Source organism: Cyprinus carpio, chromosome A11 (assembly GCF_018340385.1).
Source record: "Cyprinus carpio isolate SPL01 chromosome A11, ASM1834038v1, whole genome shotgun sequence".
Taxonomy (NCBI): domain Eukaryota; kingdom Metazoa; phylum Chordata; class Actinopteri; order Cypriniformes; family Cyprinidae; genus Cyprinus; species Cyprinus carpio.
The window spans coordinates 9,458,767-9,478,465 of record NC_056582.1 but is presented as its reverse complement, the minus strand read 5'-3'; the positions used below and the strand labels follow the sequence as shown (position 1 = coordinate 9,478,465).

General features: G+C 36.7%; 1 protein-coding gene across 1 annotated transcript in view; it reads left to right on the top strand.

Moving 5' to 3' along the window:
- Nucleotides 1-19,461, top strand: part of LOC109087867 (spermatogenesis-associated protein 16-like) — a 57,732-nt gene extending 38,271 nt beyond the window's left edge. Inside the window, exons 6-8 of the mRNA XM_042765780.1 lie at nt 5,262-5,286; nt 9,146-9,229; nt 19,237-19,461. Of these exons, the coding sequence (XP_042621714.1) occupies nt 5,262-5,286; nt 9,146-9,229; nt 19,237-19,461 (334 nt within the window). The remainder of the gene's footprint in view (nt 1-5,261; nt 5,287-9,145; nt 9,230-19,236) is intronic.
- The last annotated feature ends 238 nt before the right edge of the window (nt 19,462-19,699 follow it).

Sequence of the window (19,699 nt, the reverse complement as noted above, 5' to 3'; positions counted from 1 at the left end):
AGATTTAATATATTTATAATATACCTTTATTATAATATAGGTTTAAGTCTGTTATTTACACACATATACATTTAGATATACATATACAGTGGGTATAGAAAAGAATCACCCCCCTTTAAAATAAACATATTTTGTTACTTTGCAACCTGAAATGAAGTTGGTTTTATAAAGATAAAGATTTATAAAGATAATTATAGGTTTTGTTTATTATATTTATATTATATAACATCTAAATATATAACACCAAATTTAAATTAATTAATTAAAAAATTAAAAACACAGAATCACCCCCTCCTAAAATGACGCAAACACAATCAAGTGGAGCTAATCACCTTTCAGCTGTGATCAGCTGTTGTCATTTTGATTTGCTCAGCATGAAAAGAGCTTTCCTGGAGCATTTCAGTCCTTGGTAGTGCAACCGAAGCAAACAATCAATCCACTGTGGGTGCCAAGACACTGACAAAAGATCGCCAGGATAAAGTTGTGGACAGGAACAAGTCAGGAGATTGATACAAAAAAAATTCAAAGGCTAAATCAATGCCTAGGAGCACAGTGAAGTCTATTATTAAGAAGTGGAAGGTACTGTATTTGGTACGACACAGACCCTCCCTGGATCAGGACGTCACTCCAAACTGGATGAAAGAGCCGGGAGGAAATTGGTTAGAGAGGCGATCAAGAGACCTACAGCAACTCCGAAGCAGCTGCAGGAATTTATGACAAAGAGTGGTCCACATAACAGCATTCCTACAGTAAAGAATGGAGGTGGTAATATCCTGTTATGGGGTGTTTTTCTGCAGCAAAGTTTCTTGAGAAAAAATCTGCTGCCCTCTGCCAGAAAGTTGACAATGGGAAGGTTTACCTTCCAACATGACAATGACCCAAAGCACACAGCAAAACTGACCACACAGTGGTTGAAGGAGAAAAGGTTGAATGTCCTTGCATGACCTAGTCAGAGCCCAGACTTAAACCCCACCGAAAATCTGTGGAATGACTTGAAGACTGCAGTCCACAAGCGATAATGAGCAGATTTTAGTTGAATTGATTAGTTCTCCAAAGAAGACTGGGCAGATGTTGCAAAATTTAGATGTGCAAAGTTAGTAGAGACAGAGACAAATCCCAACAGACTAAAGGCTGTAATTAAAGCAAAAGATGGTTCAATAAAATACTGACAGAAGGGGGTGATCCTTTTTCCAACACTTTTTTTTCTGACATGTTGGTGTTATATCTTTCACTTGGATGTTATAAGTTGCACTGAGTAAATACAGCTGGATAAAACAAAAACTGTGTCCACCTTCATTTCAAGCTGAAAAGCAACACAATGTGATTATTTTAAAGAGCTCTCTACCCACACTATGTATATGTATGTGTATGTATATGTATATGTACCTATGTATTTTTTCTCTAACCAGCTCACTGTCTCTTTTGATTGGCTTATGGAAAGTAAACAGTGCAGCGTGATGAAAAAACACCTGAGATGAAAAAACTACTGAGACAATAGTGATGAAAAAATGATGCAGGGGGATGTGTGTTGGTAATAAAAATGACCATAAAGTGGATGAATGACACTGGAGAGTAACAGAGCTCACACGAAATAAAAGGAGTCTAGAAAGGCATGGAGTGGAGCATTATTTAGACAAGCAACCTCGACAGGCCAAAAACCGTCCACAGGGGAAAACGGTTCAGATTTGACCTTGGGAAGGGGGACGGAGCTGAGCATACCACAAAATAGCAGAAGAATAGCAGTTTTTCAACTTGACTTGCAACATTTTGTAGCCTTTTGTCAAGTTTAAGCGTGAGAAGAATGTGTGTAACAAGATGCCAAAAGGTATTTGACATAATGAATCATCAGGGAACATGGAGTTGCTTTTGTAGCACTGCAGCGGCATGTGTGAAACGGCTCTGAGGGACGCACTGACACTGGGAGCTGTCAGTTTCAAACAAAAGCGCCGTATGCTGACACTTTTTAAAAGTGTTTGTTCTTCTTCTTTGTATTGTTACTCTCTGTGGAAAAGGTCAGCGTCCCTTTTTCAATTTATAATAACTTAATTTACATACTGCGCAACTCAGGGCATCAAGGAAACATGACAGAAACACACTTGTACAAACACAAGCCAATAACAACACATTCAGTTGCCATAAACACTTCAAGAAATTCCTCCTGTGATATTATTTGCATCAGATTCATGTGGAAGTCAAAGCAGTGAATGCCATTCCTGTTGAGAAATGCATTAAAGCCCTAATGTGAATAGTGTGAGTTGCTTTAATGTTGTTTGAGTGGCTGTGTACTTTTGAATAGTGAACGCAGAACTTGTTCAGTTTAAGGTTCTCCGTGGAAAAAATTACCCCAAACTGAGAAGCTTTTCAATATTTACTCACCCAAAAGTGATATTTGATCAGGGTTCTTCCAAGAAATTTCCAGGACATTTTTAATGTAATTACAGCGACAATAAAAGACAAGGATCATGCCCTAAGGTAATATATTCCTCTCTCCAGAAGTCTTTAAAATAGTTTATGGCCATGACTTAACTAGAAAAAACAAAAAACAAACAAACATAAAAAAACCCAGCTCTTTAATATGAGCTCGTAATTATACATTACAACAAATGATTTTCAGAACCAATTTCAGTACCATAGCAAATATATATAATTTTATTAAACTATTTGAAAATGAAAATAAATTAAATCAGTTCTTTATTCAGTGTATAAATTAGCATGGTTTTGTTGGGTGTTCAGGTGGGATTTTCCATTGGATCTGGACATATAGAGCGGCTGCAGTATGCTAGCGTCCAGGGACAGCTGAATAGGTTCAAAGAACATACGCATGTACTGCATTACACACTGGCTGAGCTGGTGGTCGCACCTTACCTGCAGGACATCAGCCCTTCTGACACAGAGCTGCTGAGGCAGTTACTTTTTCCTCTTCCCATCACTCTATTAAAGAATGTTTCTCTTCCATGGAACACAAAGGGATAAATGAAAAATGTTCATGATGCTATTTTCCATATGATGATAGTGAATGGGGACCAGGGGCCGTCAAGCTCCAAAAATTACAAGCACACATTATAAAGCATCATAAAAGTGATCCACTGTGAAAAAGATGCGCACTTAATTGTACTGAATATGCACTTGTAGTGTACTTCAAATCTTCAATGTATAAGTCTTTTTAAAGTTCACTTGCAGAGAAAAGTATTAATAAAATCAAAAGGCCATGTAAGTCTACTTTTTGGAAACATTTAACATTTTGTAAAAGTTTTAGTAAATGCTTTTAATGAATTCATTAGTACACAATTTTCGCATTTTGTTTCATTGCCAAAGAAAACAGAAGTAAAAAATTATAATAATAATAATAAGAAAAAGAAAAAAAAAATTATATATATATATATATATTTAATTTTTAATAATTCTACTACAGTATATTATATCTGTAATAAGTACTCTTTTTAAAAGTATGCTAAATTGTACCTCTTGTTCAGATACAACCCACTGGCTAAATTCCAAGTATTCTGAAGCCATTCAATAATTTTGTGAGCAGTTATTAATTGTACAAAAGCAGCATAGGCATTCTGCTGTAAATAACTCCTTATGTTTTCCATTGAAATTTTATGTGTTTGCATATTCAAATGGCAGACATTTCTGTAAAATTCCTGTAGCAAATTTTTGGATGACAATTTCTACTTTTCTCTTGTGCTTTATAATGTCATTTGATGAAAGAAAAAAGTTGCATGGAAACAAAGCTATTCTCCTCATTTCCAACTTCAAATGAATGTTACTCCAAAAGGCATTTAAAATATGCAGATAAAGCGCTGCACAGGGCCAAGCTTCCTCTCCGAGTACAGGTGGAGGAAGCAGGCAGCTGGAATGAGACTGTGTGGTGATCCCTGGAGTGTGCATGCACTGAAAAATATGAGAACGAAACGAAATCAAAGGATTATAAACATTCTCTATGGGATTCAGATTGGTCTGAATTGGGAATTTAGTCTAAACGCACATTAACATAGAGATCATTCCTTTATTTCCTTTTATCGTTATTTAAGTGTTCCCATCGCTGTGAACAGGCAGAGCTACTTATGCAGATCTTTTGATAGCTCTGGGCCATCTTAAGCACTCTTAACACTGATCTAAGAGCAGATTTAGATGGCTCTTACCCAAGCTAGTCCAGTTAGCCTCTGCTGGTAGATGCTGTAACTAGGGATGCTCATATTCACCATTTAACCGTTAACCGTAAGTTAGAATTTTGATTGATTAATACTATCAGTTAAATGGTTTAAAAGGTATAAGCATTCCCCCTTATACAGTGGGGAAAATATTTATTTGATCCCCTGCTGATTTTGTAATTTTCCCCACTTACAAAGAAATGAAGGGTCTGTTATTTTTACGGTAGGTTTATTTTAACGTATAGAGACACAAAAAAAAAAAAAAAAAAAAAAAAAAACATAATATAAAGGTTAGAAATTGATTTGCATTTCAGTGAGTGAAACAAATATTTGATCCCCAAGCAAAACATGACACACAGCACGTTCATTTTTTAAAAATAAAAATTAGCCAAATTGTGCTCTGAGGATAGGCTTTCTATTTATTTTTGTGTCTGATGAAACAACATGCAGTTCTTCAAAGCACATAGAAGGATTCAGCTGTGTGTTTTCATTTCGTCATCTTAATTTGTTCATTATTTAGGCTAAGTGAACAATATTTTGCATAGGCCTATTCATTTTATTGTTTTTATTTATGTTATTTTATTCTATTGTTCTCAGAAGCATTGCAGGTGTATTTTTAATGAAAACGCAAAACCAGACTTCTTTTGACCCAATAGAAATTATATTTACACTGTGTGAATAATTCCCTATCCCCTATATAGTGCATTATGTGCCATTAACCATCAAGAAAACACTAACTCCATGAACAAGTGACCAATTTCAGCCACAGCTTCAGCTTCTATTTATAGTGTAGGGTGCGGGATAATTCAGATTCTAGAGAGCATATGATTTTGGACAAAGTTTGATGAGAAGCTGAAGTGCAGGGTGATATCATCAAAATCACTGATCCTTATTTGCAGAAATTAGAGACTAGTTTTGAATGCTTATATCTTCTAAATGCTAATTTTGTCATTGTTTTGGAGCACACTGGCTTATAGACTTGAAGGCTAGCATATACTAAAAAAACAAAAACTCACTTTTGATTTCATGGGGACTTTAAACTTAACAGATAATGTCCTGGAAGAAAATTACCATTGCCCTTTCTCTACAGATTGTTTTTTCTTACAGTGCAGGCATTCAAGAGTGGTACTGGGTAAAAATAATTACATTTGTTTTTATTAATCTTCATTTGAATAATCCCAAAAAATTTTCAATACTCACTCAACTGCACAGTTTGGAGCAGGGTTTTTTTCTCTCTCTCTCTCTCTCTCTCTCTCTCTCTCTCTCTCTCTCTCTCTCTTTGATATTGCTTATTAAAAATGGGCTACACTTTTAAGGTTTTTTTTTTTTTTTTTAATATAAATTTAACATGGACAGTTTGACCAGTGTAGTCTAATTCCCAAATGAGTTACTTTTAAGAATCGATTCATTTTAGTAATAAAATATATACAATTCAACCAGCGTAATCTGATTTCTGAATGAATTATTCTTAAGGATGGGTTCTTTTTAGTGAATCAACAACATACAAGGTGACCAATCTAATTCCAGTCTAATATTTTAGTTTATTGTGATTCCTGAATTGATGATTCAATTTATGCTAATGACTGTTAGGACACGTTAACACAGCAGCAGAATAGTCCTGTATTTGAGTCCTTAATAAGGTTACATTCACACACATTACGGTTATTTTCAGGAGTGACAACTGCATTCTGTAACCGAACACACACCTGTAAATTCTCAGGACTCACAACTGCATTCTCGGAAAACCTGCGCTGTGTGAACAGAACAAAACTGGAGAACTAGTTGTCTGTCACGTCATACAGTGCGAGAGAGAGCCGCTCTGCTGCACAAACGCGTGTTTACCATGTGTTGCGTATTTTCATGTGTGGTTTCAGTAACTTACAGTGACAGAGAAATGTGATGTGTGTCAGCTGAAAGTTTTGGATCCAGTCTCCACTGGAGCCGCTCCCATCAGTTTTGTGTTCAAATTCGAACTAAAAATGTTTTGCTCTCCATCCAAATTAAAATTAAAGCTGCTGTCGGTTAATGAAGATTTGCCGGATGAACTTGAGGCTTGATTGGACTCTTGTCATGTCAGAAAGTGATAAGCCTTTCAGTTTTATGGACGTTGCTATCTTTGAAATTTCTTTGGTCACTGTCACTATGGTAACTGGTAAAGAATATGGGCTTGCTTGACTCCCGTTGCACATTCATACAGACAGTTTTCAAGACGCCAGTGTAAGTTGCTGTGTGAACGTGACATTTCGAGACTGTAAGTAAATGCGGTCTGTTCTTTTTAGAGAATCAAAAACATACAGATATAAGAGTGTAGTCCAGTTATCCTAATAACTTGTATGAGTCAATTCTTTTAATGCTTAATTTCTGACATAAGCAAAATGAGCATCTTGTTATATAAGGTCTGTCTGGAAAGTATCCAGCCATGTAATATTAAAAATACAAGATGAGAGATGCAATATGACAAGAACAGCCGTAGCTATGGACAACTGGTGATTGGCAGCTTCATCACGGCAATGGCCCGCCCATGTAGCACGTCTCATTAAGAGCTTTTTTGGCAAAGCATCACATCAACTACATGACTTAGCACCCCTACAGCCCAGATTTGATGCCATGCGACTTCTAGTCTTTCCCAAAACTAAAATCACCTTTGAAAGGGAAGAGATTTTTTGCAGATCTTTAATTTCCAGGCAGCCCTTATACCCAAATAAATCAGAATCAAATTGAATTAAGAGCTTGCGAATGAAAATGTAACCAAACTTCAGGCAAGTTCTGTATTCTGACTACATTTTTTTTACAAGCAACATATATAATCACTGACATTTCATATTATAGCCTGATGCTTTTTTTTAATGCTTAAAAGGAATAAAAATATCTGATTTTATAGAGCTATCAGAAAAGCAGTAAGCTTTCCTCAGGTTCAAGTTACAGACCCCCATTTGGTCTTACTGCGAGCGATCAAGTAACATCACACCACAAGAGCAGAACCGGGCCAGCTTGTTTTAATAAAGTCCTGAATTAAGCACGGCAATTAAACACAGCTCTGTTGTGAATATTTATGGGACTGAAAGAGAAACTAGCGCAGACAAAGAAGACAACTGCTATTGCGCTTGCAGATATACTGTAGAAGTGATGGAAAAGAACAGAGAAAATGAGCGAGAAAAAGAAACAATAGAAGAAGGAGGTGGCATAAATCTCATTCTGGCATACAGTGCTGAAGCACCATAATTGCCTCTTTACTAGATTAGCGCTCCACAGTGGTGAGATTAGCCCAGATCAATAGAGCGTGATGTATGTGAGATCGCGACCAAATCTGCCATGAATAGAGAGCCACAGGGTGTTCAATTAGCGTGATGTTTGTATGGGCGCAATACAATACCACCCAGAATCATTCTGACAAATTATAAAGACCTGAGTACTTAAATAGAAATCTACAATAAAGAAGCACACATCTCTGTTCATTGACAGATGCTATATATAAATAAACTGGAAGTATATACTGTAGCTTTAAAAGACCTTATTTTTTTAGTCATCTTGGTGAACAAAACAGGTTCAGGGCCACTTGCTGCTTCGGGAAATGGTATGTCTTTATATTCATGAATAGAAATAAGAGTATAGAGAGCAAGTATGTGAAGATGGTACATGCTGTACAGTATGTAGACAGTGGAGTTACAGAAGCAGCTCCCCCTACTTAAACAGCACTTTAGTAAAGCAGGTGGCCAACCACTTCCATCCACAGTTCAAATCAAATGTGCCAAGTTCTTAATAATCTTAGAAATTTTTGAAAAATGTTTATAATGTTCAGCAAAAAGTTATTTTAAAAAGTATCATAAAATTTTCACTCAGTCAATTGAATATTGTGAATATTGTATTTAGTTTTCTCTTCCATGCCATAAAATTATTAAATTCATGGTAATTTAATCTGACACACAGTCAAGAGGGTCTACAGTCATGAGGATTCTCAGCATTTCTATTCTCTAGCTTTCTATTCTAGTTGTCTAATAAACCTGCAACTGTATATTACAAAAATTGTTGGCTCTTTTTGCTTTTGCTCCTCTCTTATAAATCACTTTGGATCAAAGCGATTGTTGAATGCATTAATGTAATGCAAATGTATTCTCTGTGATGTCATTTCCTGTTTTATAATTTCCTTCCTACAGGTTTGACTTTGATATTGTGGACATTTTTTTAAATATAAATAATTATTTAAATAGCATATCTTTATAATATTATTCAACTTAATTTTTCCAGTTTTATTTTATTCTTTTGGAAAATATTTAATAATAATAATTATAATTTAAATAACTGGACCTTCAGCTAAATCAGATCTATCTATCTATCTATCTATCTATCTATCTATCTATCTATCTATCTATCTATCTATCTATCTATCTATCTATCATAATATTATTAGCCTTTGCCACCGTTCATGTTTTTTGTTTGTTTGCTTAATAATCATTAAAAAGCAAGAACTTTTTTCCAGTTTACCAGAATTAGTCTTTTCATTAGATTTTTTCTTCATTACAATCTCTTTTTTCTCCTTGCCCATAAAGATCTAAAAAATGTTTTAATGAATTTAATATTAATTCATAAATCATTGGCACATCATTGACACATACTTTCTTGCTTGTCTCTTTTCTGTTTCTTAGTGTCTCATTCACTATTTAACTTCCCCTTCCTTCTCTCAGCTAAATGGGTCTCAGCGTGCAGCGTGTACATCCCCATCTGCCATGCCCTGTGATGGACGAGTGTTGTTCCTCAATTTGTCCACACCGTTTCAATTTCTAACCACCAGCCTTATAAAAACCCAACACCACCCCTCCCCCTCTCCACCACCCAAAGGGGAACAAGAAGGAAGTCTTCATTATATGAGGGATGACTTATAAAAATCAGCTGCCAACAAATGATTTTTTAATTAGCTTTTAAGGTGTAGTGTTTAGAAAAGTTATGGCGTTTGTGTGAACTGAGCTGTGATAATCTTTATCTCCTCCTGGCAGCTGCTGGCTCTAATGGCAGAGACCATGGACACACTTGAAGGCAAGCGGTCTGATCAGGAACGTGTGTGGAATGCAATGCAAAAGGTAAATAGACAGTGGAAGGGAAAAGGACAATGACAGCGTGTAGATGGGGCACATATGCCATTCAGTGCCCACACACCCACGCAATAGTGCATCGCTCCATACACTCCGCAGAATTAAAAAAAAGACTAAATAAATTTGATATACTAAATCAGAAGGGTAAAATTAATTTTCTGAGGTGGTCTTTCGGGGCTGTGGAGACTTCTTGGCAGAGCTGTCATTTCTATTATGGTGAACTAAGTTGTGTGAGGAGCATTTGGTGTGAACAGTTCTTTAATACTCGTCTATAAATTAATTTCCCCTGTTAATTAGCCTGGTTTGGGTTATTCAAATTGCTACTGAGAGAAGGAAATCAAGCCAGGACCCTGCAAAGAACAGAGTTAAGCCTTAGAATCATGATTCATATTTCAAAAACACACTGAGCCTTCTGAAATGTTGTTCTGAAGCACCATGGAAACCATTGGCAGTGTTTGCGAGCCTATTTACCACCTTGTGCCTCGGTGAATTGAATCTACCTCCCACTCTTGTGGAAGCCTGACCAGAATACAGACTTTCGAAGGGATGTTTGGGGAAACTTGTAAGGCTATAAAGAAGATTAAAAAAAAAAAAAAAAAAAAAAAAAAACAAGAAGCATTTCCTCTCAGTCTCAGGTAACTGGTGCGAGTACCCTTACGAAAAAGAAGTTTATTCAAGTGTGCGATTAGTACACTTCTTTTAAATTAAAAAATAGGAAAGTATGCTTTTAGTCTATGTACTTCTAAATGGGCTTTATGTACTTCTCATAAATATACTTAAAATGACATTTAAGTATACTTCACCTATACTTAGAAAAAGTCTAAATATATTTGAGCTATACTTGTGCTCAGAGAATCTGTGTTTTCATTGTTATACGGTAGGATGCGCTATTACACATCTTCTGTACAGAATTTCCAAAAAAACACAAGTGAAGAAGAAACAGATACTTCCACATGTATTCTAACATGATCAAACGACATAAAACAGCATTAAAACTGTGTAACGTTATGGAATAAAATGTCGACCCATGAAGATCTAACAATGATTGTCAAGGTTTGGGGTGTTGATCGACTCCATCTACATTTTGATTTTTTAAATCAGAAAAAAAAAAAAAAAAAAACTGGCAAAAGCACATCAAATTATTAAAACTTAAACTTAAAGGAAAATGAGTTTAAAATAAATATATATGTATGTATATTCTATCAAAAAAGTTAATTAATACAGTAGTATATAAATAATAAAATACTACTACTACCAATAAAAAACTAATAATAATAATAATAATAATAATAATAATAATAATAATAATAATAACAATAATAATAAAAGTACACTAAAACTGACAAAATAGAGTTTCCTTCATGTTTGAATTGGAACCGTTCTCTCCAGTCTAGATTCAAGATTGAAGAATATTTTGGTGCTATATTTTGACTGTTTTAAGCCCGAGACACACTACACGATTTTCGTCTGTCCCAGACAAAAGATGGGCATCATGAAACAATCGTGGCAGTTTCTGTGATCGTGGCTCCTAATCGGTGGTCCTATGTCGTACAGTGAGAGAGGTTCAAAGATGGCCATTGTCACAGACCAAAGATAGCCTACGATAATTTTCTGGCAGTGTCAGAAATTCAGCATGTTCATCAAACAGTGTTTTTGCAGTTACGACCCAGGTTTACTGACCAACCAGTAAAAATGTGACATGAAATCAATGCCACAAGGCGCTAAAACATAAAACTGCTTACCTCAAGCTCTTATTTCTTCCATTTTCGCCACTCCCACTTTTTTTCAGCACACATAAAACTACAACTGTCAAAATGTGATTCATTATGCTCTTTGTGTTTACCATTAGCACGTGCTAATGATGTTTTATTCTTCTATAGAAACGTGCGTCGTAGTCTACGAGTCAACAGGTGTCATCATCGTACAGTCTACATGCATGTTGTACCCAAGTTTATTTGTCACACAGCGTGACCAGCAATGATCTTATAGGGTTGCTAAAATGGTGCAGTGTGTAGAAAGCTTTAGAGCAGTGGAAAATGGTGCACATTTTGAATGTCTCCCTAATCAAACACACCTGATTCAGGTCAACAGCTCATTAGTAGAGACTCCATTACCTGAAACAGGTGTCTCAGACAAAGGACACATTCAAAATGTACAGTGTTGGGGGGCTCCGGGAACAGGGTTGTTTCAGGGGTTATTTACCATGTTTCATTTTAGTAGTAGAGCAGAGGATGTTGTTTTCAGGGCAGTGGGGTTATGGGTCAGACTCCAGGGCTTGGTTCAGTTGGGGATTTTTGGGTCTAGAAAGGGAATGTGTTGTCTGGAGTACGGCGGTGATGAATTACACTGAGGAAGGAATGATGACACTCACACAGTCAAAGACAGTGCATCAGTGGGTCACTCGCTCTCAGCCACAGCAGCCTGTCACGGGGGTTTACTGATGGACCCTTATTAATCACTCCATCAGCTGCCCGCACCTCAGAGCCGCTCTGATTACATCTCATGCTGCTGCTCAAACATACTCTTCTTTAAAGCTCACACACTCTCCCGTGGACATGACCTTTCACTCCAGATCTTTCTCATACATCATCCAGCCAGCATTAGGGATAAAGGGAGTGAGGGAGGAAGAGAGGGCAACGGCCAGAGAAGAGGCCTATTCCACAGCCGATGATGTTTAAATACTAAAACCAGGGGCAGGGGAAAGACATTTCTGGCACAGCCGTGGAGTTCATCACAGTGTAATTGCTCAAGGGCACAAACTTTGGAGGGACAGCTGGTTTGGAAGAAGGTTGCAATTGGGTGTTTTCTTTTCTAGATGAAAGACAGAGCTCTGTAAAAGCAACAAGCAATATTTCCACACTAGGGATGTAACGATTCACTCAACTCACGATTCGATTAAATTCACGATAGTGATTTCACGATTTGATTTTCTCACTTTTTTTTTTTAACAAAATTATATTTTAGGCAAAGTATAAATGAAAAGGTGTCCTTTTATTATTGCTTGGACAAAATGCTGCACATTTCTTTGTGAAACAGAAATATGTCAAATAACAAAACTGAAATTTTAAAACAAACCCCAAATCTAATCAAATAAATAAGAAAAAAACCTTCATATAAACTTTCTATTCAAAATTAGAGGCTGTGCTCTTTCTATTCAAAATTAGAGGCAACCACTGCATATGAATCACAATCCAAACAAAGAAGCTGAATACATGCAGCATGAGCAGTTTTTTTTTTTTTTTAATCTAAATTACAAACCCGATTCCAAAAAAGTTGGGACACTGTACAAATTGTGAATAAAAACAGAATGCAATGATGTGGAAGTTTCAAATTTCAATATTTTATTCAGAATACAACATAGATAACATATCAAGTGTTTAAACTGAGAAAATGTATCATTTTAAGGGAAAAATAAGTTGATTTTTAAATTTCATGGCATCAACATATCTCAAAAAAGTTGGGACAAGGCCATGTTTACCACTGTGTGGCATCCCCTCTTCTTTTTATAACGGTCTGCAAACATCTGGGGACTGAGGAGACAAGTTGTTTAAGTTTAGGAATAGGAATGTTGTCCCATTCTTGTCTAATACAGGCTTCTAGTTGCTCAACTGTCTTAGGTCTTCTTTGATCTATCTTCCTCTTTATGTTGCGCCAAAATTTTTTTATGGGTGAAAGATCTGGACTGCAGTCTGGCCATTTCAGTACCCGGATCCTTCTTCTACGCAGCCATGATGTTGTAATTGATGCAGTATGTGGTCTGACATTGTCATGTTGGAAAATGCAAGGTCTTCCCTGAAAGAGACAACGTCTGGATGGGAGCATATGTTGTTCTAGAACTTGGATATACCTTTCAGCATTGATGGTCCCTTTCCAGATGTGTAAGCTGCCCATACCACACCCACTCATGTAACCCCATACCATCAGAGATGCAGGCTTCTGAACTGAGCGCTGATAACAACTTGGGTTGTCCTTGTCCTCTTTAGTCCGGATGACATGGCGTCCCAGTTTTCCAAAAAGAACTTCAAATTGTGATTCATCTGACCACAGAACAGTTTTCCACTTTGCCACAGTCCCTTTTAAATGAGCCTTGGCCCAGAGAAAACACCTCCGCTTCTGGATCATGTTTAGATATGGCTTCTTTTTTGACCTACAGAGTTTTAGCCGGCAACCGCGAATGGCACGGTGGATTGTGTTCACCAACAATGTTTTCTGGAAGTATTCCTGAGCCCATGTTGTGATTTCCATTACAGTAGCATTCCTGTATGTGATGCAGTGCCGTCTAAGGCCCGAAGATCACAGGCATCCAGTATGGTTTTCTGGCCTTGACCCTTACGCACAGAGATTGTTCCAGATTCTCTGAATCTTTGGATGATATTATGCACTGTAGATGATGATAACTTTAAACTCTTTGATGTTTTTATGTGTGTTATTCCTTTGTGTTATATAACTTCAAATTTTTCGCCGCAGCATTGGGGGAATTGGTGATCCTCTGCCCATCTTGACTTCTGAGAGACACTGCCACTCTGAGAGGCTCTTTTTATACCCAATCATGTTGCCAATTGACCTATTAAGTTGCAAATTGGTCCTCCAGCTGTTCCTTATATGTACATTTAACTTTTCCGGCCTCTTATTGCTACCTGTCCCAACTTTTTTGGAATGTGTAGCTCTCATGAAATCCAAAATGAGACAAAATTTGGCATGAAATTTCAAAATGTCCCCCTTTCAACATTTGATATATCTATATTCTATTGTGAATAAAATATAAGTTTATGAGATTTGTAAATTATTCCATTCCCTTTTTACTCACAATTTGTACAGTGTCCCAACTTTTTGGAATCGGGTTTGTAGATTGTATAATTTGAAATAATAATAATAAAAAAAAAAAAACAGAATGCTCTGACTTTAGTTTTGTGAAGCTATACTACATAAAACATCTGCACAAAACAAAGAGCAGAAGCTCTGAATGAGACGCAAATTCACTCTCTGGGAGCAGGTGGCACTTATGGAACAGCAGCGATACAGAGTATCCTTGGTTACTGGTTACTGCTTATGTACACTGCTTTAATACAGAGATGAGATAAAAATAAAAAAACCCATTAAAATCTAAACTTTTCTAAAGACAGTCAGTTCCTCTTAGAGATACATTTATATAAACACTCACCCCCTAAAGTAACGCGATTCATTTAACATCTCAACCGATTTGAATCATCACATATTTGTATCGATTTTCAACCGGCTCACATTGAATCGTTACATCCATATTCCACAGACTTAAAGCCATCCCACCAACATTCACGGCTCAAATCATTATTGCAGAAACCAACCACTGGATTTTAGTGCTAGGCAATACAGCCTAAACGCAATATGTAAATTCACTGAAAAGTCTCAGAATGATTCCAACGTATTAATAGATACGACAATGTTAACTTATTTGGTCTTGGCAGACTAGACCTGCTATACTGCTGCAGAGCAAGTATGGACTTGCTACTTCCAATAGATATGCAGACCCGCTGTATATATATATATATTACATATTATCCCAACCATACCCGAACACTGTTTCTTACACTTTATGGAATCAATCAGAATTTCAGACAGAAACCATCTGAGAGAGGCCCTGAGAGAGGCCCAGGTCTGTAGGTGTTGCATTTTCTGTTCTGTGTATAGCATGTGGTCTTTTGCTTCATTATCCCAATTTAGTAGTATGTCTAATCTCAAACTAAACATTGTGGACCATCTTTTTGAAATGAAGTCACTGGATTAATCTTCACCCAAGGGTTTCTGGGAAGACCAGGCCAAAAGATTAACAGCAGCCAAAACATACCAACAAGGATCCGAGCCCAAGGGGGACTTGTGTAATCAAATACCAAATACAGACTGATCTCTCAGCATACATACAGTCTGGACATGGATTCCTTCTGTTAATCTCAAGATGTGATCCATCTGCCCTCAGAAGATAAAAATACCAGCGGTACCATACAGTGGCCAAAACATGAATGAGGGAAAAATGTCAAATTTGAGAATTACTGATTTACTACATGGTAAATTTAAGGTGCTTATTTAGGAAATGGGAAACAGTAACTTAACATATAGCAGCCAGGATTATTAGCAGTAAATATACAAGAAAATGTGTGGTGGAAAACTGCTGTGAAAAAAGTCAACAAAAAATAAAATAAAATAAAAAAAACTAGGTAGACATTAAACTTCATATGCCGCTCAAGTGCTTTCCAGCCCTTCATTTGTTTTTCCACAACTCTAGTATAAGTGCACTCTGCCCTGCCCCAGCAAATCTTCACATTTATGAGCATAAGCTTCATGCTCTCAGCTTGTTTCATTCTCTGCCAGCCACCATCCCATCTATTTCTGACTCCTCCTGCGGGAAGGAGAGCGGATATGAGTAATCGTTCCTACATTAAGACTGTGCTTTGGTGCTTGTCGATTCACTCCAAGAGCAGAGAAAAATTTGACTTCTGAAAAAAAAAAAAAAACCCTGCAGAAGTGTGACCTTTGACCTCCTGAGATGGAAAAACTTCAGGCAGCCTGATCTCTTTAGCATACATAGATATTCCTACATGTTCACACAATATTGTAACACAATATTATGAATGTTTGGTTACATTTTATCATTATATCACATATTTTTGAACATAGAAAATGCAGTTTGTACAGTATAAAAACCATTACGCCTATGGAGAGTCCCCATAAACCACGCAAGTGTGTGTGTACCACATTATATAATACTGTCATTTACAGGCAAACATTATGAAATCGGTCACTTAAGGTTAATTTTTTTTTTTTTTTTTTTTTGTGGTGCAGCTGGTGTCAGATCCAATATAAGTTAGTTGGTTGCTTCCACTTTCAATAAAAGTTTCTTTGTGAACACTCAATTACATTGTGCTTGGTTTACAAAATAATCTGAGGTCATATGCACCGAACAAACATATAATCCTACATTGAGATCCGGGACGCCATTAAAAACAAACCATCCACTTGTTTCTGACCATGAATGCTTCTGATGTCTGTACATAGACGCAAACGAGCTGTTTAAACAACACTTCCTTTTGTCCTCACTCTTGTATCCAACAGAGCAAGCTTGTGGAGCATGTCAGAAATTTAATGTGTATCCAGTGTAGACAGCGCCACTGATTATAATGTGATCTATTTGCTTTCTAAGTGTAGTCAGGTGTCAGCCGTTCAGCGACTGAGTGCCAGTGGGTGGGACTTATGGTGCGATGATGTGTAACTATTTGTTGACGTCTTGCTCTGGAGGCGGTCATATGCAAATATAGTTTGGCCATGTGACGTCAAAGATCACAATATCTAAATGAGTTTGATTAAATAAATGCTTTGTTTATAATGATGAAGACATTTTAAGCTACGAAACTTTTAATACACTTTAGTCAGGTCAGATTCCATTTTAAATTTAATGCAAATGAATACAAGAATTTGTGGGATAGATAGACTTAACAGTGTTGATGTTAAGCAGTGCAATGGCACGCGGTGGATTTTCACTTTTTTTTTTTATTTTTTTTTTTCTGGAAGATGTTCCATCAGCTTAACAATCAGTATGTTGTTAAACAAAAGTTTAATCCATTGAACACACTGCATTTCTATACCTCACAGCCTATATGGTACAAAGACCTTATGTCAAAAGATCAAGGAAATGTTTATTTTTCATACCTCCTTTAAGTGACAATAATTATAGTTCAAATATATTATTAAACGTACATCTTTTAGCTGCAGCAGAAAAATAAAGAAAGAAAATAATACACTTTTTCATTTTGACATTTTAAATTTAGACTTGGATAAAATTATGGAACAACGTTGAATCACAACATAAAATGGTTCTAATATCAAATTAGGAAAATGCAAAAGTAAAGTAACAATTTTGCCGTATTTCCACCAAAAATGTTGAGGAGGTGACAGAAGACATATTTGAAGCAGCATATGCTGGGTCCAAACCTGTCACATCCCAAAAATAAAACTTCATCATTATTGGACAGTCAATTTAGCAAAGCACTCGTCTGCTTTCATTGGCTAACATCAGATAACAAACAGCAAGAGTCAGACTTTCATTCTGCCTACTTAAAATGTAATTTTATCCATAACTACATGATATTCCCCACATCATTAATAAAAATGAATAAAATTGTATGTTTCTGTTCATAAACTCAAACAGCGACAAAACAATTTTGGCATCTAGTGAATAAGTGTCTAGCTATGTAAATGGTCAAAAGGCCAGTAAAGGCCAGCAGGACTGACAGTCTGACTGCATAATAAGCTTTACTGTATTCTGAAGCAGTGGATGGGCTCTTTGATCAGGGCTCTGTTTCCTCTCTGACAAGGAGGCCTTTTGTTTTGGGAATGGAATGATGGGTGCTGACAGGTTTGATAGGCGTTTTGACAGCTCGTGTATTGCTGCTGAATGCCTGAGTGGTAGCAGAAGTAAAGAGTCATGCCCTGCACACAGACACACACAGATATATGCACAGTAATGGAGAGCTAATTGTTGTTGGGATAGAGCAAAGTCTGTGTGTTTATGAGTGGGTGGGCAGACCATGTGCCCATTACTTGTTCTGAACCAGACATGAGGACCAAAAACAAGAAGGAAAGACAAAAAATGAAAGAGTATTTGAGTGAAAAAGCGAGAAAGAGGGTAAGAGAGAGAACGCTTTTGAACGTGGAATGACTGTTCGGCCCATTGCTGTTGAGCTTTCAGGCCGGCTCCCAGAGGAGAAAAAGGAAAAACCTTCCAAACAAACACACTTGGACTGAATTCATAAGCAAACAGGACTCACCACCTACCCATAACTGCATGCTTCTGAACTACAGAGCCTCTGACACTCTTTCTCTCCCTCAACCTTGCCTTTATTTTCCATCTCCTAACTCGTAGCTTTTCTTCATCCCGCATTCACTTTTATATTTCACTCCCCCTCCTTCCCGTTCTCCGAGAGCAGACACAATAAATTCCCACGCCCAGCCATTTCCTCAGAAATGAGAGGGCAAAAGGGGAGCCTCGTTCCTTTTTTTGAAGAGGTAATTAAGTCTCTAAGGGGGGTTTTCAAGGTCTCAAAAAGGTGCTTCAGTGTTGATCTGCAAACTTCTCAAATGCAAAAGCTTGATAATATGATAAGTCATGTCCCTGTCTTCTGATAGTGTGTTTGCAACAGTGCATACAAAAAAATATATATATTTTAATTTTTAGGAATTTCCCACATTCATTTTAAGATTTCAAACTAAATGGACCATGTCCTGGCAGAAAATTGTTCAGTTTTTCTACTGATTTTATATTTTTTTTCTTCTTTTTTTAAATTAACCCTTTATCTAAATGAACTGATTTTATTCAATTCATATATATTACACGACATTACTAAATGATATACATTTATTCAGTTTTTTTTTTTTTTTTTCTCGATTAGGTAGAAATATCTTAGATATTTTTATACTGTATTTAAAAAAAAAAAAAAACTTTTAAAATAATATGTTTAACATTTTACATTTTATGTTGTTTACATTTTATGTAATTCAGTTTAAAAGGGAAAGCAAACAGTGCACAGGGACTGTAATGCTTCAATAAGGGCCAAAAAACATCATAAGAGTGCTAAGAAAACATGAGAATTCTCAAATCTAATTTGTGCATTCCCACATTCAAACTTTGCATGTAATTTGTGGCTTAATGATGCAAATGCAGTTTTTGAGTATCTTCTAATCAAACAGGTTTAAATATGCAAAATTCAAATGCTATTGACAGCTATGGTGAAGGGAAAATTGAATGTGATTTGTTCAAATGCTATTGACAGCTATGGTGAAGGGAAAAACTTTTGACAGTTTGTTTGTTGGTCACTTTTTACATTGAAAGACAGTGCCTGATACTTTTTTTTTCTTGAAAAAAAGACTTCTTTTGTTTGTTTGTTTGTTTTTTGACAGTGCCTGGTCACTTTTTTACATTGAAAAGAACAGATATTTTCTTGTGTGGGTGAACTTTTCCTTAACAGGTGGCAGCAGTGAAAGAGATGCTTTATCAGCTAGAGGAGACCTACCTTAAGAAGAAGGCACTGAGAGCTACCAAACAGAAGAAAGCCCTGAAAAAGACCTCCCTCAGGAATCCTGCCGCACCACCACAGGGCCAGTCGAATGCAGTAGCCGACCCTCAGCCCCATCATCCAATAAGTGAGCATCTTCCACCTCCCCACAAACACTTATCTTCTGCCAGGAAGTAGGACACTCCACCAGGCCACTGCTCCACCCTTGCAGAAATAAATGGGCTTTGCGGGTGACCCATCATTCAGATTTGCCTTTTCTCAAATCATCGCTTATTCATTTTATGAGTCCCTCCTCAACACAAGAAAAGCCATGCCTTACATGAACCTACCCTCTCCTGGGTATCTATATTGGGTTGATTTCTAGAGATGAGACATGAATAAAACATTGCCTTTTTTCATGCAGATATAGCACTGA